Below are 22613 nucleotides of genomic sequence, written 5' to 3'. Positions count from 1 at the left end.
TCAAAGCCGTGGTTCTTTTAAAGTGACCTGGGAGACGGAATACAAGTTTGGTTCATTTTATTCCGAACTTTGAGCAAATAATTTAGCTGAGGAAAACGATTGATGAAGCACTGGAGACTTACGAGCCGCTTTCTTCTGGTGCTTTCGTATAGTCACAGGATGTTGTTTGTATAACTGGTAGCCGTCAAGCAAAGCCACCTCCAAGAAGCACAACTGTGTGATTGTAGTTGTTGCCCTAGTTTCGCTTGATCGTATCACTTCAATGCTAATGTGCAGTTAACACACCGCTAGTCTTCTTGGTTCTTTCTATTGTGTCAGTGGTAATGCCATGTGGTGCGGTTTTTTTTTCCCCCCGTCAATTTTCTTGTGCCTTTTTGGGTAAAAGTCTCTTGTAGCTGGAATAGAGCCGATTGAGCTACGAAGAACTTCTTGCTGGGCTAGTTGGTGAAGAGTTGCCACGACCCGCCGCGGTGGCTCAGTGGCTAAGGCGTTGCGCTGCTGAGCACGAGGTCGCGGGTTCGATTCCCGGCCGCGGCGGCCGCTTTTCTGATGGAGGCGAAAAGCAAAAACGCCCGTGTGTACGAGATTTCGGCGCACGATAAAGATCCCCAGGTGGTCAAAATTAATCCGGAGCCCTCCACTACGGCGCGCCTCATCGCCTGCGTTGCGTCGGCGCGTTAAACCCCACAATCAATCGAAGAGTTGCCACGATTTGAAGTGCAAAAAAAAAAAAAAACACGGACGTGAAACGAGCTCTGGAATCGGCGCGGGCTCGCGGCCTCCTGGACATGGGAGGCTGACCACTTCCCCTTCCCTCTCCCCTAAAGCTCAAATAAACGTTTTTACCACCACGGACGAAAAAGAGAGTAGACGAGACTGGCGCTATCTCGTCTACGAGATAGCGCCGCCTGTCTCGTCTACTCTGTATGTCGCCCGTGTTCTTTTGCTGCACTTCAAATCATTGAGCTACGAAGGGCCAGTTTTTAAATTTTTGTTTATTTAAAGAAGGTTGTATTCATTCTACATGGCCCCTTTGAAGGCTCTCCTCTGCACTCAAATTTCACCTCGGCCAAATTTACTGCGAACGTACTGTAAGTACCACCAAACCAACTGGGGCATAATTGGCAGCACCGCGAAATGCGTTGTGAATAAGTTATAATAAACGCCTAAAATAGCTCTGTCACAGGCGATGCTGTACGTGCTGGTGAAACGTGCAAACAGCTATGAAGCGGAGTGACAGTGCGGCCGGCCGGGCGCATTTTCCTTTGGCCAGCCAGGAGAACCGGTTGAGCTCCGATGGCCGCTTTTCCCCTACGGCTGCTGCGAGGGGGAAACATTGCGCACAGATACCCTCCGGCAGGCCTGCCGCTTGCGGCCGCTTGGTCGCCGGCTGGGCCAGCTGCATTTTCACTTGTAATGGCCGCACTCTTCTCAGTTTCTGCTTCAAAATAGCCAATTTTTGACAGCTGTTTGTGCCGCAGCCACACGTATTTGAGGTGTCATAATTTTTTTTTTTTTTTTTTGTGGAGTTTTTTTAGGCAGACTATACGAAAAGGTTTTCAAGAGGTCGAAATCTTGAGTGCAGTTGGCCGTTAAGGTCTCGCCTTGTATGTGTGTGTGCCGTCGCTTTGAATGCCTGTGTGGTGAAGAGGGGGGGGCAATGTTGGTGGCAACGCAGGACTTCCACCATGCCCGGCCCATGTTCGAGTACCCGCTCGTGCCCGATGTGGTGGCCAGTGGTGGGGAGAAGGCGTTGGGCGGCACTGAAGAGATGGGGTCGCGTATCATCTCCTTCCGGACGGTGCCACCACCGCAACCACATGCTGTCAAGACGGGTGAGTGGTCGAGTGGAGGCCCGGAGGGTTTGAAAGAGTGTGTCGATTCAACGGGAATGTACTGAATGGAAACGTACTGAACTTTCAGAGTAGAAAGTGTTAATGGGGGTGGTGGTTTTATGGAGGAACTGTTTAATGGATTGCATACTAACCCAGGGTGTTGATAGTCTTTATGCATAAAGAGGCGATTCCCTGCATTCTTTGCAAATAGGTTGTTGCTCCTGGCAGCAGCAGTGATCTTTGCCTGTGACAACGCTCCTTTGAATTCTGTTTTGAGGAATTCACGTTGAGATGCATACCGTATTTGCTCGAAAAATGCTGATTTTTTTTGCTTTTTTTTTTTTTGTGCAAAAAATTGCATGAAGTTAGGTGGTGCATTAGTTATGCCAGGGAAATTCAAGCTGAATGTTGCTGGGTATTGCGAAGAAATGTACACAAGTTTGAATGTTTACTTTCATGCCAGCTACTGCAGCTGTGATATTCCTTTTTCTGAACAGGACTAGGCTTTCAGGTACTGTAAAAACCGGAATATAGGTCGAACCGGAATATAGGTCGACCCTTTAACTTGAAAATTCTAAAAATTAAAAAAAAAAGTTTTATGATGCAAAAACATACTCAGTGAAGAAAGTGAAACTAAAATGTTTAGTTCTTATATAATTTCACGATAAAACTGCTCCAAGGCATGAGAAAAGCAATATTTATTTACATACTCATCAGAATTGCTGCTGGAGTGGAAAATGGCAAGGCGTTACTCCGACTCCTCGGAACTTGAGCTCGTAGTCGAGTGCTTGTCGCTCCCCACGTCCCACAACGCATCGTCATCCGTGCCGTCCATCGCGTTGCTTATGCAGCACTTTTTGAATGATTTGGCAACCATTTCCTCGGGGAGCGACTTCCACGCCGACGACACCCAACCGCAAACTGTTGAAAGCGGTGGTCGTTGCAGCTGGCCAGGGGGGGTCCTCGGGTTGTCGCCCATCATCCACTCGTTGCAAAGTTCGCGCAGGCGATCCTTAAATGGCTTGTTCAGTACCACGTCCAGTGGCTGCAGAACTGAAGTTAGGCCACCGGGGATGACCACCAAATCAGTTTTGCCATCGCACAGGGCCCGCTTAACACTGGCTATGAGGTGGCCCCGGAATGAATCGAGGACCAGCATGTTTGGTCGCTGGAAAAGCGCACCGCGTCGCCGATTCCACACGAGTCGGATCCATTCTAACATCAAGGACTCGTTCATGAAGCCCTTTTCATTGCACCGCACAATTACGTCATGAGGGAAGTCCTCCTTGGGCAAAGTCTTCCTCTTGAATATGATGAAAGGGGGGAGCTTCCTACCATCAGCGGTACAGGCCAGCATAACCGTGAAGCGGGAATGCTCATTGCCCGTGGTCGGCAGCTTCACTTGCTTCGCCCCCTTTTCAGCAACGGTGGCATTGGAGGGCATGTCAAACCAAACGAGAGTCTTGTCAGCGTTTCCGATCTCTCCCATCATGTAGCCATGTTCTTGGCGCAGGTCAATGACGAACCGCTGGAATTCTACAAGCTTATGATCGAATTCCTCCGGCAGTTTTTGGCAAATGGAGGTCCTCCGTCGTAGTGCGAAACCCTTTCGCTTCATGAAACGTCGCACCCACGATGGTGAGCCCTTAAACTACTCTCTCGACAGTCCGCAGGCATGCGCGAGCTCAACGGCTTTGACCCGGATACACTCCAAAGTCACCGGTAGCGACCTGGCGCGCAGCTCCCGTACGAAATCGTCAACCTTGCACTCAAGTTCGGGATGTGCCGCAATCCGCCCACGAAAAAACGTTTTTTTCAAGTTGGTGCACGACGTGAGGCGTTGCTTTTGGCTCCGCCAATAGCGCACGGTTTTCTCTGACACGCCGAATTCCCGTTGCGCCGCCAAGTTGCCATGTTCTTCCGCGAACGAGATCGCCTTTTTTTTTAAAGGCTACACTGAACTGTCGTCAGCTGCCACTCGTCTTTTAAGAGGCAGTAACACTTAAAAAACGTGTAGCCGCTGTATGCTTACTCCACAAAAGACAACCATACAACCAAAAAAAAAAAAAAAAAACAAGATGGCGGCTTTAACTTGCCAGCCGCCCATTGTTGCAAGACTGGCGCAGTTTTTCCTCCAATGACCGGTATATAAGTTGAGGGTCGACTTTTTGCGATTCATTTTCAAACAAAAAAATTGACCTATGTTCCTGTTTTTACGGTAAAAATACAGGTTTGACGTAAGCATAAAGTGCAGATGCCCTTGTTTCCAAAGGCTAGCCAAGCTCTGCATACTCAGAGTCTGAGTCGGCGTTGCCTCCGCCGCTGCTTCGTCGCTAACTGCCACATCATCGTCCCACACCAAGTTGTCTTTCATTGTGTGAAGGGCATAGGAAATTGCAGTGTTCTTTAAACCGTGAATTACCACGTCAAGAGCAATTGTGGTTCACGCCTTCCACATCCAGCCGCACAGCAGCTCTGCTGGGGGTCTCCCAATGTTGACTTTTGGTGTCTTAACATGTTGGCCGTGGATCATTCAGTGTGCGTGCGACCTCCGAACGTTACCCTTGCCTGGATGGTCACGCTGAAAATGTTGGAGACAAGGTGGCAGGCATTGTCAAGCAATAAGACTAGAGTAGGATAGTGGCTGAAGGGAATGTGTAGTTGAAGGTCGGGGTAAAGGGGTATCAGGGGAGGAATCAGTACAGGCTGCTGTAGGCTACAAAAACAAAAAAGAAAAGAAAGAAAGAAAACAAACGAAGTAACGTTCTTTTGAAAACCCTCTGAGGTTGAGCTCGCCAACTTTTTTGCGCCCCTATTCCAAGGTAAACCTGTGAAGATGTGAATTTGCCTCGGTGTTGTTAATACTCCTAGGACCCAGTTACGGCAGTTCTAGGTGCACGCACACAGATGCATGTTGAATGCTGCACTGCATTGGAAATTCCCCCTGAAATGAGTGACAACCACTGAAGGCTGTGGTGGTATGCACGGTGCTAGACTTACTGACTACGAGTGGTGTCCTCCTCCTGTCTGCACAGCCGAGCGCCAGGAAGACCTCGGGGTGCTGCTGCTGTGCTGGCAGCTTCTGCGGGCCGGCCGGGTGGTCGGCAGCTACCTCTCGGTCTTCGACATCAACCAGTGGTACCGCGCACAGATGCCGCACACCTTCAGGTGGGCTGCTCTGCCCTCCTCCTCTGTTGTCGAATTGTGGGGTTTAACCTGGGCTATGAGGCAAGGCGTAGTCCAGGATTCAAGATTTATTTTCACCACCTGGGGATCTTTAATGTGCACGGAAATCATTTTGGTTTTTTGCCTTTATCTGAGAAACAGCCACCAACCCACATCTTTACCATTTTGTGTTAGGGTAGCTTGTGATGTTGTGAGCAGGTGATCTTTGAGGGGGGGATTGAAGGGAAGCGACCCTAGCTAAGGCTGGAGGAGGGCACGCAAGTGTGCTTGTCAGTCATAGACGAATGAGAAACGCCATTGTGAGAATTTGAACCAGAACACGCAAATAGCGCCATCAGAGATAACTGCTTTCCAAACTTCGTTATTGTTCATTGCCTCGCTTGAACCCTTATTATTGAGGTGTGTGTGTGTCATCTTGACTTTCCATGTAAGCCAAAATGACTCGTGGCTTAGTTACAAAAACAAAGTTGGGAAATGAGGCTTTCAAAATATACCAGTAGCGCAGTACTATTGGACCTCAGCGAACAGTATTTTTTAATTCTGCATGTTTCAATTCATATTTTTCATGTTATCATTTCATTTGTCCATGACGGCCCATTGCACCCTATATGTATCGTTTGTCCCGTTACAAGGTCTCAGCCCGCCACCGTTAACCCAGAGCACAGCACTTTTGAGTAGAGCTGCGGGGACGTAGGAATTTCAGGTCCAGGCAAGCAAATTTGAATATTATGTACAGTTCTGCGCAAGAATAGAGAGGGACTAAAAAAGACAACACAAGAGCGCTTAACGTAACGGACTGGCCTTTCCAATCCCTGTCTGTTTTTGTGCTGAACTGTACATTATGGTATTCCAACTGGGCTAGTCAATTAGGTTTGAGTAGCTAGGAAAAGGTTAGTACTGAGCAGAATTTTTCGTGCCGCAGATTAAATGTGTGTTGCTTCATTTGCATTTTCTACCAAATGGCTCAGCGTAGAGTTTTTGGCTATTTTGAACTATAGAATTCATAAAGGACCCCCCCCCCCCCCCCCCTCCCCATTTTTTTTGTTTGTTCTTTCGATTGGGGTGTATTCGATATGCTGTGGCCTCGTAAACCAATCATTGGGTTGTGCCTTATTGGCAGGAAGGGGTTGTCACTGTTTCAAAAACTTACTTCCAGTGGTCTTTTTGCTCCACCACCCTTGTTCACATATTCACAAATCCTGTTGCCTCCCCCGCCCCTTCAACGATCACCCACACACCTCAGTAATAAGGGTTCAAGCAAAGAAATGAACAATAATGAAGCAGTTGTGGTCTGCTATCCTGTGACGTGTGTTCAGCGCAAAGGTCGCAGGCTACATCATTTCCATAGCACTATGTTCACACCCACAAGATAACCAGTGCCTTGTTGCCTAAACAGGTGGTGCACGTTAAGTGCTGGATGCCTTTTTTTTTTTTTTTTGGCATCACTTTGGCTGTCGTTATGCAATGGGAACCTGATCAAGTATATTGGGCCCCCGATGGGCTTCATAAAAAAAAAAAAAAACACCTTGCACACAGTATTCACTAAGGCAGTTGACACAAGTACGTTCCGAGATCTAACAAATTGAGCTTGTGGGCCTCCAGTGACGGCTGTGAGAAATACTGCGAATTGCTGAATATCCAGAAAGACTAGAATAGGATAATGCTGAAAACCCGTAGAATAATTAAGGGTCTCAATGGTTCGTGTAATGAAATATTAGTAATTGAAACTTTGGAACAAATTATTTGCGCGTCATTGTAGGATATGTGAACGCTTGTGCCCTTCAGTAGAAGGTTTATGGTTGTGCCCCCCCCTCTGACTCCGGCAGGCTGACTTCCCTGCAGCAGTGCTCTTACATGGGCCTGTTCTCGCTGGGGGAGGCCGTCGCCAATTGTGGAGGACATGCATTGCTGGTGAGTCGTTGGGACGGGGACCCTGGTTTCGGAGTGCTACTCGCCACACCGTGATTTTAGTTAAGATGCTTTCTGGGGAAAACTGTTTGGTGGTGGGGCTCTTATAGTCTCAGACTCAGTGCGGATAGTCCGCAGGTAGTGTAGTGATTCCCCATACCTTGAATTGTGTGGCAAAAATGAATGCTGGCTTGCTTCTCAGGGAGCCCCCGGTGAATCCGAGACTGATATTTTAAAAGCCCCATTGTCGATGCACGCTTTGATGCATGTTGATGTACGCTTGACATTGTTTTTAGCAACTACCCCAGCCCCAGTGCATGAAAGAGAAGCAAAGAAGGAGGGTGTAGCAGGCCTGTACTTGACTTAGTAAGATAAACGATGGCCAAATGTTTATCATTATTTGTGGTAAAAAGCAGCCTAACCTTCTCTAATTGTTAGTGCCAAAACATGACTTCCGAAGCTTGGATCAAAGCAGATGTTGAATAATGTACTGTTCGATCGCATATTTGAAAAGCGTAGAGGCAAATTTACACAAGCCGCCTTGTTACATGTGCTAAACCGAACAATGTAACCAGCCACAAACAGAAGTACGATCAATTCCTTGCACTGTTCCTTTTGAGCATCACAGCTTCACATTCTGTGTTTCCCACCACTTGTTCTTCTTGTTCCTTCGTAGGATGTCCGCGTGCCGCCATCTTCGGTGAAAAAGTTCGTCTCATCAGACCCGCTGGTCGAGCAAGCCCACTATCCGTCCTCACTTGCCTTTTGTGAGTTGTGCATGCACATGGATGCAGTGTCTCGTCCATTGAGTTCGTGTGCTAGAATGCAGTTTTAGGGTCTTTTCTTGTCATACAAAATTGTCTTGTGTAGTAGTGACTGTGGTTGATCCACCCTGGCACTGCTTTTGGTCCCAGAGTGGATTTATTTTGGGCCTATTGCTTTTACTTTGATGGCAGAAACAGGCCCAGCTGATTTGGACGAAATGCCGTTCAGTTTGACACAATTACCACAAGCGAAAAAAATGGGGCTCATTTGAACGGTTACTGCAAATGGTGCTTTGTTGAAAGATGCACTTTGGGGGAAATGCCTTCAGTAGAAAAGTTCGACATTTTCACTCGTACAGGCCGTTTTTTTAGTGCAAGGGATTTTGGGGAGTGAGCTTGGTGTTTTTTTTTTTTTTTTTGAACGCGTTTTTTTTTGTTGTTGTTTTTGTAGAACGCTTTTTACTTGCATTTGCCTTTTTTTAGTTTCAACCAGAAGTTTAGCCCAAAGCTGATACAGTAGTACACGCATGTAAATTGTTCGCAGCCTAAATTTTTGTGCCTCTGGCTACCCTTTGCCTTCGAGGATGATAAGGATGGTGGTTTACAGTTTGCCTTCCTACTCAATCCCCCACAAACATTGACGAAGACTGTTATTTTTCTGCGTGTGTATTCAAGCAGCTGTTGCTAAAGAAGGGCGCTTACTACAGCTGCTGCGAAGCTGACCTTGGCATGTGTGGTTTGTAATGCATGCGTGCGCACACACTCTTTATGCAACAAGATTATGGCATGAAGCAGGCCTTGAAAGCCTTTGAGACTGAGAGGTTGAAATGCAGCAAGGTAGTGAATTCTGTGCACAGAAGGCCTGCGATGTGGACCCTGTCAGTATTTCAATTTTGATGGGCCCCCTGCCATTCCCCCCCTGCTCATTTTTATTTCCCTCCCGAACAGCGTGTGTCTGCCTGACTGCCGAGGGGATGGTCCACGCTTCATACCTGGGCATGCAGAGACAGGTGAGGCCACCCTCGGCATAGTGTGCGTATTTATTGAAAAGTGGCTGCCTTGGGAGTTCTTGTGTTTTACCTCCTGTATAGTTCTCGCACACGGATAGTACTTTTTTCTCCTTATGATTAATCCACTGCAATTGGAAGCTGCTGTTCTGCCCCACACTGAAATTTTATAGCTCAGCTTCAGTTGAAGTGATGAGTAATGCATACAGGCCTTGTTTTACCAGGCTGACGAAATGTTACATTTTATACATTCTGTCATTGCCTTTAGATTAACCTCTTTAGTTTGTTGATGTGAGTATCCCACAGTAGGGTGTCTGTAAATTGCACGCCAAACTCATAAAACAAATCTTTTTTGTAGCTTCTAGTATGTTACCTTTAACTACAACATTAGTGTGAGTTGTATCTTGCTTACTTGTTGGTTTTAACATTGCATTCTTAGTTTTACTTCTATTCAATCATAAATCACAGTTTCAGGAGGTAAGCATTTGCACATTCCTCGTGGCTTCTCTTTGCTTTCTAAAAAAAAATGTTATTGGCATGCATAGTTCAGCTCTGGGGATTTTTGATAATGTTGTTTGTATATATGCAAGAAACGGCAGTGGACCTAAAATGCATCCCTGGGGAACACCATGGTCAAGCTGAACTTACTAGAAGAAAAAAAAAAAAATTTTTTTTTGGTTTTGAACTTGCCTCAATGAAGGGATGAAATAAGGAACTTCAGAGACAAAGAATGGGCTCATGCGGCGCAGTACAGGAGTGGTTAGAGGTCGATGGGAGAGGCCTTCATCCTGCAGTGGCATGATGATCATATTGGCATCAATTTGGGAGACACGTTTTAATTAGTTATTGAGCAACTCCTCATATACGGCTGATTCAGGCTCTTTTAGTGAAATGCCTTCTGTAGGATGTCTAATGCTTTTTTTTTCTGATGTTATGAGTTGATGGTACATCATCTGTTTTTATTGTTGGGAATTATGTTCTGTTTGATATGAACTAAGACCAGTTCTGTAGATTTATTTATTTCTTTTTAAGCTGTATCATGACAGTGTTACTACTTGGTGATTTTTGGACGAAGCTCTTAATTCTCTCGTTTAAATACTGACCCCACTATTTCAAAAAATGCTGGGAGTACAAAGATAAGGTTTATAAATATTGATCTAGTTTTCCTCTCCTCTATTATAAACAGGAGTAACTCCGGTTACGTTTATCAGGAAATTTGCCAGCTTGTAGTGCCTTATTTATTATATCAAATAAAATGGATCTATTTGCTATATGTATAGATGGCAAAGCCTTGATTTTGTCATAACTGGAAGGTGCATGGTCATCTAAGCTCTTGATAATTTGTTTCAGTTTCACGCAGAATTGTTTAAAAAACCGTTGTAGACTTGGATAGCTTGCCAACTCCAATTATCCTACATGTGTTAGTCTAAGTTTTTTGCGTATTCATTGTTTCAGGGGTGAGACAGCTGCGCATATTGCGCCTTTTTGATACAATTCCATTTTCCTGCGCCAAGCTGCTCCAAAAGCACGAAAATGGCGAAAATTGTGCCAAACTGCTCCAGAAGAACTACGGATTTTGATGCTCATGTCAGTTTCGGCGGGGACGAATTCAGCCTCCTGCATCCCGGTCACCGCTTTTATCGTCGGTCAATCGCAAACACAGAAATGGCACAAATAGAAAGACTGAAACGAAGCAAGCAATAGCTTCTAAAACTCGATTCGCTTTCCGTCCGGGTTCGTTGAAACGACCTTCTCAATTAGGCATCGCTGTGGCAACAAACATGGCCGCCGCCTGATCTGGCTGCTACCAACGCGCTCAGTGCGCATCGCCGATATTTTCTCTGGTTTATGTTACGCTATCAGCTGGGTTCCAGACTATTCATTCTATCTGTTGTGGCTCTGAACAGTGACGTTAACGCGGGGATATGGTTTGAGATTGGTGCCAGATTACGGGAAGTTGCGCGGCTCGAAAAAAAGTTCATTGAAATGTGGGGCCTACGACTTCGGCGTGGTTTGTCCTTGAGTTGCGAAACGCAGTGCGCGCGTCTATAATCAGGTTCGTGAAGTGATTTTTTTGGCTCGTTGTGGTGTTATAAAATGCTGAGGTGTTGCTGTGCTTCGAAGCGCGATCGTGAGCCTCGGGGGATGGAACGGTCGACACGAAAGTTGCGGGTTGTCCTGCGGTGCCGCGACCTGTTCAGGCAGCGCCCAATAGCTGCAGGACTACATGGTTGCCATAGAACATAACACTTGATGTATGCAAAGTGAAATTTAATGCCAAAATCTAGGTGGCTAAACAGTAACGCTACTCAAATGACCATAGGGTGAACCTGCGCCCCGGGGACTGAAACGGGTAGGCTGGTTGGGCTATGCGACCGTTAGCTCAAAGTTGCTCAACTGTTGCCGTGACTACAGTCGTTCGTACAACGCAGCCTGGAATTACAAAAAATAATAATGTTAGCATTAAAACGGCAAAAAAAAAAATGCCACAATTACGGAGCCCTTAAATTTGATAAGAGTTTTAGCAGTCTGTCATAAGAGTTTTAGCAGTCTGTCTGTTCCGTCGTGTACGTAGTTACGATGCTGACAGGGACTCGACTGGGCACTTGGGCATTCGTAGCGGTAGGGGGGATTAGTTCCGCGGGCCTGCCTTCACCTTGTCCGCGCCTCCTCGCCCTTCCGCGCGCGCAGGCGCAGACTGGTCGCGGTCAACCCGGTAACAAAGTAACCAACAGAACAGACGGACTGCTAAAACTTTCTAATGTTAACGGCAGTTTTGTTGTCAGTGTTGCGTGCAGCCGCAACACAATATCGCCAGTTAGGAAAAAGGTAGTGCAGTTAGTACAGTAGAATCTCGATGATACGAATCTCGCGGGACCGCGAAAAATATTCGTATCATCCGAAATTCGTATGAACCAACACAGACCAAAAAATTGAGCGCTGAAAAAACTTTTCGTTTATTTCTTTTCTTACTTTCGCGTGAACAAATCCGTGATTTTTTCTGCTTTTTTTAAACCCCCACGTCACAAAGCAGTCCTTTCTGGAGCGCGTAACGCTTCGCCTAGCTTCGCGCTTGTCTCCTCACTCCCGGTGTCCAAGCTCGCTACACGCCGCAACAGTCAAGCGTGAACCGCATGGTGCGTTTTCGCACGCGATTCGCACGCCTCGGCTTTGCGCGCGCTGTATTTTCACGGCCGCATTGACAATTTCGCGCCCGCGGTATCTCCTACCTCGGTCAGAAAAAGACACTGACGACTTGCGAAATGATTGAGACAGCCCGCTGGCTCCGCCCGAGATGTTTAGGCTTAGCACTCCGGCAGATATTTTATGGGCGCTTTTTATTTTTACTAGCGGCGCGGATGGTGTTTTATAGTACCGTTTTTGCCAACGTAATCAGCTCCTTTACTGCACAAGAAACTTCGTGTCTGCCTTGAGCGGCATTTTAAAGAGCGGCTAGAAGCAGTCGCTCAAGCGGCCGTGCCACTTCGCGGCCGAAGCCGCCGCCATGTTGCCGCCGCCGGCCGCGGCGCGCGCAGCGTGCGAGAGGTTTCGCGGCGCGCATGGGGCGTGCGGGGCGCGTTTTCGCGAGCAGAAAACAACAGCCCGGCCGTTTCTGGAGAAAGAAGAGGGACATATGGGGAGAGAGAGCCGTCACTTGCTTGTTCGGCACTCGGGTGCCTCGCCGACTCGTTCGTATCATCCGCCGGGCCGCGCAGGTCCGTTCGTACAAGCCGAAATTTTTCCCATTGCAAACAATGGAATTTTGCCGGGACTTTTCAGAAATTCGTATTATCCCGAAATTCGTATCACCCAGAATCGTATCATCGAGATTCTACTGTATATTGTGATACTCTTAAAAACTCTTTCAGGTAAGGCTGTTTCAGTGTTCTGTGTATTCAAAACTGATTGAAATGTGCACTTGACCCTGCAAATTGCTGAAATAATGATTTTTTAAGCTCACAAGACGATGTAATAAATGTCCCTAACTGCTCCAAATCAAGATTCTTCTGCTCCAAAATCGAAATTTTGCTGCTCCGAAAACTGCTCCCAAATCTGTTTGGGCTGTCTCACCCCTGTTGTTTACAGAGTGTCTGTTCACCTCATGCGCAAGTTATTTATTATAAGATTTCTGTTACACTATGCTTATTTTTCTACGTTCCGTCTAGACTGTTTGTTGTTTCACAGACCTTGCAGTTGTCGGTGCAGACATTTTGAAAGTTTTGAGGCAAAAGCCTTGGGGTGTCTCATCAAAGTGAAATGTGACCGTAGTCGTCGTCGGTGCGAACATGGTCGGTACCAAAATGGCCGCCGTCGTGAAAAGAAAATAAATTGGTTTCGTGTGGAGTTTGAACCTGGGTCGCCAGAGCAGCAGCCATGTGGGCCAACCACGGCACTAACTTGCACCCTGGCAGAACGGAACAGGAATGAGCCTGATGTGTGCGCTGTGAGGGCTGCACGTGGTGGCACGTGCGTAGAATGGGTGCATGCGGAGTAGAGCACTGACTGTGGGGAAGCTGTCACGGGTAGGCTTGTGCGAATAGTGATACTTTAGTTCGAAGCGAATTCGAAGCGAATAGTCCTAGGGGTCGAATACTTTCGAAGCGAATTCGAATAGCTGTCAGGTGTCACTGAGACATTCCGGTAAAAACGTTCTACAGTAAAATCTCGATACGAATATCGCGGGACCGCGAAAAATATTCGTATCATCCGAAATTCGTATGAACCAACACAGACCAAGAAATTGAGCACTGAAAAAAGTTTTCGTTTAATTCTTTTCTTACTTTCGCATGGAGAAATTCGTGACGTTTTTCTGCTTGTTTTTAACCTCCATTTCGCCGAGCGGTAATTTCTTGACTTTCGTCTATTCACTCGCGATGCCCAAGCTCACTTCAGGAGCGTTTTTGCACGCGATTCATGCGCGTCAGCGTTGTGCGCGCGATTTTAACGCCCGCCTCAGCGATTCCGCGCTCGCGGTCGCCTGTGCCTCTGTCAGAAAATGACGCGCGTGGCAGTGGGAGGAGCCTGGCGCCAATGGGAAGGCGTGCACCTCAGGGCGGCAGTTTCGAAGCGCTCGAGACAGCTGGCTGGCTCCACAGGAGACGTTTAGGCTTAGCACCCCGGCAGATATTTCATTAGCGCTTTCACTCGTGGCGCGGATGATTTTATAGCACCATTTTCGCCCACATTGTTAGCTCGTTTACCGCACAAGAAACTTCGTGTGTGCTTTGAGATGTATCTTAAAGGGGTCCTGAAATACCTTCCGCCGATGCGTGGATGTACATGTAACCAAATAAAGCAATGTATTAGCAATCTCCTCCCGCAAGAATTTTGTTAAAGCGATGAGTATTAGCTGAGAAATCGTAAATCAAAAACCGCGCATTATCGTCGCGCCGCGTTTCCTCCTCTTTTCAACTTACTCTCCGCTGTTGACGGCGAGCGAGCCTTTCCTCCCATGATGCTGCGCTCCTCGGCGGTGACGTACTTCCGCTATTGCGCTGGTCGTCTGCTACGGGCAAGCTTTGTTGACACCATGAATCCCGCACTCCGCTAAAGGCTGGAAAAGCGAACGAAAAATCTGGCCGCATGTGTGCGGCGGCCTGGCCTTGCCCTTTCGCGGTGAACGTTGCTGGAGTTGCTATCGGCGGCACGTGACTTTTTATCGTCGGCGAACTCGCAGCCGCACAGGGGGGGGGGGGGAGGGGGGGGGGGTCGTGCGCTCGCTCCCTTGGATGCACAGCGCACCGTTTATCCAAAAAGCGCCGTATCAGATGTGGCCCCGCTGGTGCCGGGTCTTATTTTGTGGCGGTGGTAATTCCTGCCGGCGGCATGTGAAAATTACATTTTAAGCCGATACAGAACCCGTGCACAAAACGCCAGTTCAGCGTGGGGCGACGCGTGGTGGAGAGCGGCAACGTTGGCAAAACATGCTCCTCCGCGGCTCTGAGCTTTCTAGCGCTGGAGCAAGCACCATTTCTTTGACAATATCAAACATCGGTTGCCCTGGAAACAAGGCTCAAACCGCTCTAGAAGTCAGTTACGGTTGCGTGATCTCGGTTCAGCTTGGGGCCCCACCTCGCGGCATATGGGCACTGCAGGCATACTACTCACTCCCATTTGGAAGTGCGAGATGCGTTTGGCATTACAGGAGGCGATGGTGTGTGTGTTGTGGACGCCTTTGTTTCGCGATGAAATGCGACGTTGTGCTTCTGCGGGTGGATAGTGCTTCCCATGGTCTGGATTATCTTTCTCAAGCGGCGTACGACTCAACCTCGCATGGCGTATGTGCAGTGTGCATGGCTAAAAGCCATCTCGGCTTGCGCGCCAGAGTTAAGTGACTTGCTGTTCGTCCCCGCAAACCGCGCGCGAGGTGAGTGCCGAATTTACGAGGGGCAGGAGGAGGCAACCCATCGTCTGTCAATCGCGATTCGGACTTGCAACGCATGTTGTGACGTTGTGTTCGTTCGAAACGCATCTCTGGATTGTTTGGAAGTTGAATAAAATGTATGCGTCAAACCCGGGCATTCGGCTCAGGGCGTTCTCTGCGATTGCAAGAAAGAAGTGCCACGGGGCTTCAACGCTTTCGTTATGGAACGTACTCAAGTAAGAGAATATTTATGTCGTGTTATGGCCCTGTTGCATTCAATACAAACGGTTAAGCGTTTGTTTACACTTGTTTCGTTTGTCGTAAAATGTCCAAGCACTCCGGCACTCCGCTGGCAGATCAGCCGGCGAGCCGACGCTGAGCAGACGACTCATCTCTTTGCCGGAAGTGCGTGAAAAAGCCGCCCAATAGCAGGATGTCTAGCTCATGACGAACATCTGGGAATCGATGATGTAGACATGTGAAGATGGCGGCGTCCAAAAACACGAAGGAAAGGGTGAGAAAAAAGCGACAAACTTTGCAACAAAAGTGTGAGCTTTCTGCTGCGCGTAAAAGAGTAATACTTGGCACAGATGATGTTGAAGACCCAATCTAACGATTGCGCTAGTCAATTTAGTGTGCTCAAAACGCCTTTCAGGGCCCCTTTAAGTAGCGGTTAGAAGCGGTGGCTCGAGCGCCCCGCACCACTTCGGTACCGAAGGTGCCGCCTGGTTGCCGCGGCCGGCCGGCAGCGTGCGGGTGGTTTCGCGGCGGCGTCAGCGCGCCTGTGGAGTCCGCGGCGCGTTTTCGCGAACAGAAATCAGCTCGGCCGTTCCTGGAGAAAGAGCCCGTACGTCACCGTCTCTCGCTCGTTCGTCAGTAGGGCGCCTCGCCGGCTCGTTTGTATCATCCGCCGGGCCGCGCAGGCCCGTTCGCGAGAGCCGAAATTTTTCCCATTGTTGCAGTGGGAACAATTTCATTGCTTGAAACAAGGAAACAGAAGTCTGGCACGAAGCGACAACGCTTTGAATGTGGCTTAGCTTGTCTTGGCTCCACATGTATTCAAGATGTAGGACTGATGTCGATGGCACTGCGGCTTGCCTAACGAAACCGAAACTTGAACGAAGTTTTGATATTCGTTCATCCTGAATACTTCGAAATATCGGAAATTTTAAATTCGAGTCGAAGCGAATTCGAATACTGTAATATTCGTTCGAATATTCGAAGCGCCCGAATATTCGCACAAGCCTAGTCACGGGTATTGGGGCCTGTCTGCCTGTCGGAGTAAGTTCGCGTCAAAGGACAAAGAAACGAAAGTGAAGGAAGATATGCGAACAGGGTGTAGCAATCTTTGATAATTGCTAGGCTTTTTTTTTGCCTCCAAGGCATGTAAGGGGACTTCAGTTTTAGAGGGAATTTTTTTCTGGGCAACTTGGAGCGAGAGAGGGGGCTTTTTCTTGACTTGAGTCTCTCCGTTGCTGTCTTCTGCCCCAGCTGCTGCACAACATGAACGTGGAAGGGCCGCACTGCCTGAACGAGGCCGACGACTTCTGCGCCCGTCTCTCCGCGGCGGGCCTCGTTGGTGACAGCATCCGCTCGTCGGTGTTCCAACAAGGCCCTGCTGTGAGTGCTCACGCTATCTCTCTGCTGTCTACAGTGCAGCGGGAAACATTTCGCAGTGAAGCACTCGGAGCTGGACATTAGTACAGTAAAACCTCATTACAAAAGACACTCAAGGGACCTGGAAAACATGTCACTTGTAACCAAGGTCTCTTGTATGCGATGTTGCTAACGTGGCAAACATAACAAAATGAACCAAATCGTCTTCATTCAAATGTCTTTTATAACCAAGTGTCTCTTGTAACAAGTTTTTGCTGTACTACATTTTTGGTTCAACCACTGGCAAAGCGGGACGCAGAGCGAAGAGGAAAAAGCAGTCTAATTGGGGAACTGGGGCAAATGTAACATTTTGGAATTTGTGTGCGAGATTTCACAAATTATTTCGGTGCACAACTGCAGCTGGTTATGATGCAGTCTTTTTAGGTATCTTTTATAGTCTCAGAGTTGTGAGCGCACTGTACTAACGAGTTTAGTCTGACCTGTGCAACCATAATTTTACTGCTACATTTCTTCAGCATCTTTTTCCATCCCTGTGTTAAGATGTGTATATCGTTGGCAGTGCGGTGTTTTAATTTGTAGTGCACATTTTGAAGGGGCTAACTTTTACCTTAGGGTCAGCGACAGAGTACTGTACTTAAAGGAGCCATGAAGACAAAATACAAGTCGGGTTTATTAGAAAGACTGCTTAGTCCCGACAACAATGATACCAATACCATCGCAATCTTCGAACAAATAACGGAGATATGAAAGAAAACGTGTGAAGCAGTCGCGACCCCCTAGCCAATTTCCCGCAACTTTTCTATGACGTCACGGAACCTTGTTTGTGCGATTGGCGGCCGCCTAACTCACCTGTCGCGACGACACATGGCTGGACGTCTGTCATGGGGCCTCTAGTTCCAGTTGACCGCATCACTTGAATGCTAACGTGCAGTTAACGCACTGAAAATTGTTTTATCGGTGGCCCGCACGACGTCATTCTTGCTCATAACACGTCACTGTGGCGCAAAATTTGAAAGTTTTTAAATACTTCTTGCTTTTTTTTTTTTTCGTTAAAAAAACATCTTTTGCGGCTGTAATGGCGCTGAGTGAGATACTGAATCCTAGTTCTTTCAAATTGAACAAAGTTGTATTTTCTCTTCATGGCTCCTTTAAATGTTGCCCCCTCGATAGCAACATTTAAATTAACTTCTCCGTCAGTTTTGCGACCAAGCTCCATAGGCAAGAGACTGGAGCGCTGAGAGGGGGGGATTTGAGTTGGGCAGGTGGCTGTGGCCTCTCCTTGCCTGCTCTGTCACTGTCGTTGAACCTGTGAACTGGTGCAAGTGGTCCTCCCGTGCCTGTTTCTGCTCTGTGTATATCCACACAGGCGGCTCGGGCGAGGCTTTTGAACGTCGCTCTGGAGCATCGAATGGTGGGCTTCCTGGTGGCCTGCCTAAAAGGACCCACCAAGTCAGCCCGTGAGTCTCCCCGCCTCTCTCTTACTCTTCGTCTTTTTTTTTTTTTTCTTTCCGGGGACTCTCTGTTCAGAGGTTGCGGAAAAAACAAAAAAGGACATTTGTTATGAAATCAGTACCAAATTGAGGCTACTCCTGTGACCTTGTCAACGTTGCCCGAAGGCTGCATACTCATTGGGGCTTTTCAATATGGGACACCTGATGTAAACAGCCATAGGCTTTTTCTGTTTTTTTTTTCTTCCTCCCCCCTCCCCTTCCCTCCTTCCCAATCTTGCGGGAAGGTAAACTACAAGACTGAGGAGTGCACTTTGTTCATGCCATGAAAGGCCAAGATGTTCGTCACTTGATGCTCTAGGCACAATATGTGATTTGTCAGGATTTACGACTGTTCCATTCAACACTTCTATTCTTCGTCACGGTACAGGACGCAGAAGGCAGTTTCTGGGATACTGGGATTCGAGGCAAGGGCTGGCTAGCTTAGCTGTTCAAGACATTATAAACAATAGCCACAGCACGTTTCATTCCAAAACTGGAGTGTAATGGCTCTTTGAAACATCACCACGCTGCATATTCATATTTGGTCGTTCTAGTATGCTGTTTCCACAAAATTTACCCCCTTGCTTGAGCAAGAGACAAAGAGCTTGTAGTCATTCATAGAAAAAAATGCCCCCTTTGGAGCCTTCCCCCCCCATGTTTTTAACAAAGGGGCTCTTTGATTTACAGTTTCAGACTCAGTTTCAGACGAAGTTGAACGAGAAGAAAGCTTTATGTACAAGTATATACATCTCGATCTCGGAGAACAGGCAGGGTGCTTTTGTGCGCGAGAGATTAAATAGGCGCGTTGGGTCCGTTCCCCTTCACCCTTTTTCTCAGCTGACGTCAGGACACACTCATCGCAAAACACACACGCACGCGCACGCACGCACACGCGTGCTCACACACATGCGCGCACGCACGCACACACACGCGCGCGCGCACACACACACACACACACACACACACACACACACACACACACACACACACACACACACACACACACACACACACACACACACACACACACACACACACACACACACACACACACACACACACACACACACACACACACACACACACACACACACACACACACACACACACACACACACACACACACACACACCGTAGCGACGTTTCTCTCTTGAACAGGGGAGTTTAAGGTTGCCTCCGCTGGCAGGTTGGCGCTTGAGGGGCGACGAGGTCGCTGAAAGGGGTTTTGTCCAGTACAGTAAAAGCTCGTTAATTCGAACTCGAAGGGGACCATAAAATTGTTCGAATTAGCAGGCGGGTGCTAGAATGAATGGAAATCGCGCCAAACTGCGCTGGCAGAACACAAAGAAGCCACCTCTAGACTCGTTACCACGAATGAAGTGCTACTACACGTTTGGGGCAGGTGATTTCGTAAATAATGTTTCGTAAGTAATAATGGCTTGCACTGGCGCGGCGCCCTCTTTAAAACCGAAATAAGCTGTTGCAGGAGCGTAGCGCGCACGCCACGCTGTTGTTTCTCTCTTTCGTTGTTTTGCATCTCTAGTAAATTTGGTTTGGTTCGGATTGTATTCGCTCTGGGCCAACTTCTTCTGCAAGGAGCGATGGAAACCAGGAGATCATAGTTCGAATTAACCGCTCTGGATACTGACGCGTTCGAATTAGGGGGAGTTTTTCCGCATTGAAATATACAGGGATGCGCCAGGACAAGGGCGTGAGTTCGGATTAATCGGAAGTTCGAATTAACCGAGTTCGAATTAGCGAAGTTTACTGTAGCAGCATAGTTCGCCATTGTGTACACGCCAGGCCGTTGAACTTCGATTAGGGAATACTGACACAGGGGTGAGACAGCTGCGCATATTGCACAGTTTTGATACAAATTTGTTTTCCTGTGCCAGGCTGCTCCAAAAGCCTTAAAATTTGAAAAATTGCGCCAAACTGCTCCAAAACAGTCTGAGAGCCAAGGATTTTAACGTTCCCGTCAGTTTCAGTGGGGAAAAATGCTTACTGACGGCATGCTTTCCCTGCATATCCAAGGTGATGCTGTTTGTAAAGGTTTAATTGATTGATCACTCAGTAAAAAAACCCGCCTAAAATTGTCCCCGAGATAGCTTTTTTTGAAAGTCACAATGTCGGGTTGCACATGTTATATTCTGTGAGTTTTTAAAGTTCTCCTATCGAAAACCATTGCAAAGTCCTGTAGAAAAAATACTTACGTATACTGAAGTGACAAACTACTTGTGCAAGTTGACGAAAAAAACGGCAATCTTCGGAGCGCCGTATCGCCGGAACCACATTACTGGGCACCGCCATCTTGGTGTGGTGAAGACGGGAAAACATGGCCGCCGGGTGAAGCAGTTACTCGTGGTTCGGGCGGAGTGCTCTTCGCCGATTTCTACCGTGGTTTTGGTTATGGGGGTGGCTGGGTTTACATTTAGTTGTTCGATCTGTTGCGGGAAGTTGCGCGACTCGAAAGACGGGAGTTCATCAGAAACAACGTGGTGCCCGCGAATTCTCCCTGTTTCGGCCTTGAGTGTGAGGCGCGGTGCGTGCTTGAAGTGAAATTTCGGACTCATTGCGGTTTTGTAAAACGCCGAGTTGTTGCTGCCTTTGGCAGAAGTGGTGGCGCAGGCTACACCGCCACAAAATGTTCAAGCAGTGTCCGATAGCGGGGCGGGCTATTATTGCACGCTAGTAATAATGGTTCATCTACCTGAAGTGGAATTTAATGCGAAAAGGGAGGTGGCTAAACATATTAACATTGCTCAAAAACCGATCGTAGTGAACGTGCACCTTGGGGATTGAAATGGGAAGGCTGGTGGAGAGCGACGGCTGTCACCTCGCTGTGCGCAACTTTTGCCGTGGCTCAACACTTGTGCGTAAAGCCGAGTCTGGGATTACAAAAATAATTTCGGCATTCACATAGTAGTAAAAACGCCTTATGATTGCTTAGTTTTTCAATTCGATATTTTTAATGGCACTCCACGCTAGCTATGCATAGAGCCTAAGAATTAAAAAAAAAAATGGTTTGTAAAAAGGTAGTGCAATTCCTACCATGTGATACTCTGATAGAAAAAACTTTATTGAAAGGCTGTTTCAGTGTTATGTGCGTTCAAAACCATTTAAAAAGTGCACTTTTCCCTCGTGAGTTGCCAAAAATTTGATTTTTTAGGCTCCTAAGGGGACATAATAAATGTCGTTTTTCTGCTGCCAATCAAAATTCTTCTGCTCCAAAATCGAGATTTCGCTGCTCCAAAAACTGCTCCCAAATCCGATTCAGCTGTCTCACCCCTGCTGAGAGCAGGTTTTTGGTGGTTCACCCGAGCGCAGAAGACGTGTTGCGTAACAGCATCGCAACAGCGGGTAGTCCAAGAATTCTGCTCAGCATAGGGATATGTATATGAACAAACAGATGCTGGAATGCTTCTTAGGGACTCTACAGTGAGCCTCGAGACTGATAACCGGAGAGCCTGAGTGCTGCGTGCAGACTATTTTTTGGGTGGGGGCACTATTTTCTGGAATCCGCATCAGCCGTGTTCAGCTGGCGTGCCCTTCTGTTCTCCCCTTCAGTTTGTGCGAGCAGTGCGTATTGTGCTTTGCATTGCGCAGGTGATTCGGCTGACAAGCCCCTCCTGCCCTTTGTGCTCAAGTGGACCTGGTCGAAAGTCAAGGAGATCAAGGGCTCCCTCGACAAGCTCTGTGAGTGCGCGGGGGTTAAAGGGGAGGGAGGGCACACTGCTCGTCTCATTTCATTCTTTAGTGTTGCATGCACAAGTGGAGAGAACTGAGACCTAGAAATGGGTGCACATTCAAAAGTGAATAAATACTTTGCAAGTAACCGCTTGACTCAATTGGCAGTGCACTCTTACTGTTCCAAGAACGAGTTATCTTTTGTGTCATTTTTCAGTAGCAAACGTGAAAGTTGGCCCTGTTGCGCAACTTGTTTCTTTTTTTTTTTTTAAATCATCAGAGCGCAACGTGCTCGTGATTTGGCTTTCTCACAGAATGAAGCATGGCAGCCAAATATACAAAACTTTGCATCTAAGGCGTGGTGCTGCTGAGGCCAAGGGTGCAGGTTTGATTCCCGGCCGCGATGGTTGCTTGTGTGATGGAGGAGAAAAGTAAAAATACCCATGTGTTCGAGATTTTGGCGTGTGTTAAAGATACTGAAGTGGTCGAAATTAACCTGGAGCCCTCCACTACAGCACTCCTCATTGCCTGTGGAGCATCGACGCGTTAAACCGCATAATCAATCAAAAAATAAAAAACTTTGCATCAAGCGAGCTTGTGTTTTAAAAACTCTGGTGTTAAGCATGTGTCTTAAGTCTTATGTTATCTAAGGTGGGAAGCTATTGGCATTGTCTATCGTGAACGTTTTTGCAGTGATGAGTGTGATTGCATAGAGTCCAAGAGCATTTATTAAGAAAAAATAAAAATGCTGAAGC

The 22613-nt window shown here is 47.6% G+C and overlaps 1 protein-coding gene across 5 annotated transcripts in view; it reads left to right on the top strand.

Moving 5' to 3' along the window:
* The window catches only part of LOC144166570 (uncharacterized), a 105965-nt gene that overhangs the window by 19190 nt on the left and 64162 nt on the right, over positions 1 to 22613 (top strand). For all 5 annotated transcript variants that reach the window (XM_077696067.1, XM_077696068.1, XM_077696065.1 and 2 more), the window contains exons 9-16: positions 1679 to 1835; positions 4871 to 5003; positions 6848 to 6932; positions 7606 to 7696; positions 8642 to 8703; positions 16556 to 16684; positions 18048 to 18138; positions 21778 to 21867. In XM_077696067.1, coding sequence (XP_077552193.1) covers positions 1679 to 1835; positions 4871 to 5003; positions 6848 to 6932; positions 7606 to 7696; positions 8642 to 8703; positions 16556 to 16684; positions 18048 to 18138; positions 21778 to 21867 — 838 coding nt within the window. The remainder of the gene's footprint in view (positions 1 to 1678; positions 1836 to 4870; positions 5004 to 6847; positions 6933 to 7605; positions 7697 to 8641; positions 8704 to 16555; positions 16685 to 18047; positions 18139 to 21777; positions 21868 to 22613) is intronic.

This window comes from Haemaphysalis longicornis, unplaced genomic scaffold (assembly GCF_048455015.1).
Source record: "Haemaphysalis longicornis isolate Haplotype H1 unplaced genomic scaffold, Haemaphysalis longicornis Haplotype H1 scaffold_18, whole genome shotgun sequence".
In the NCBI taxonomy this organism is placed as follows: Eukaryota; Metazoa; Arthropoda; class Arachnida; order Ixodida; family Ixodidae; genus Haemaphysalis; species Haemaphysalis longicornis.
Note: the sequence above shows the minus strand (reverse complement) of the source record. Positions and strands in the feature narration are given on the sequence as shown.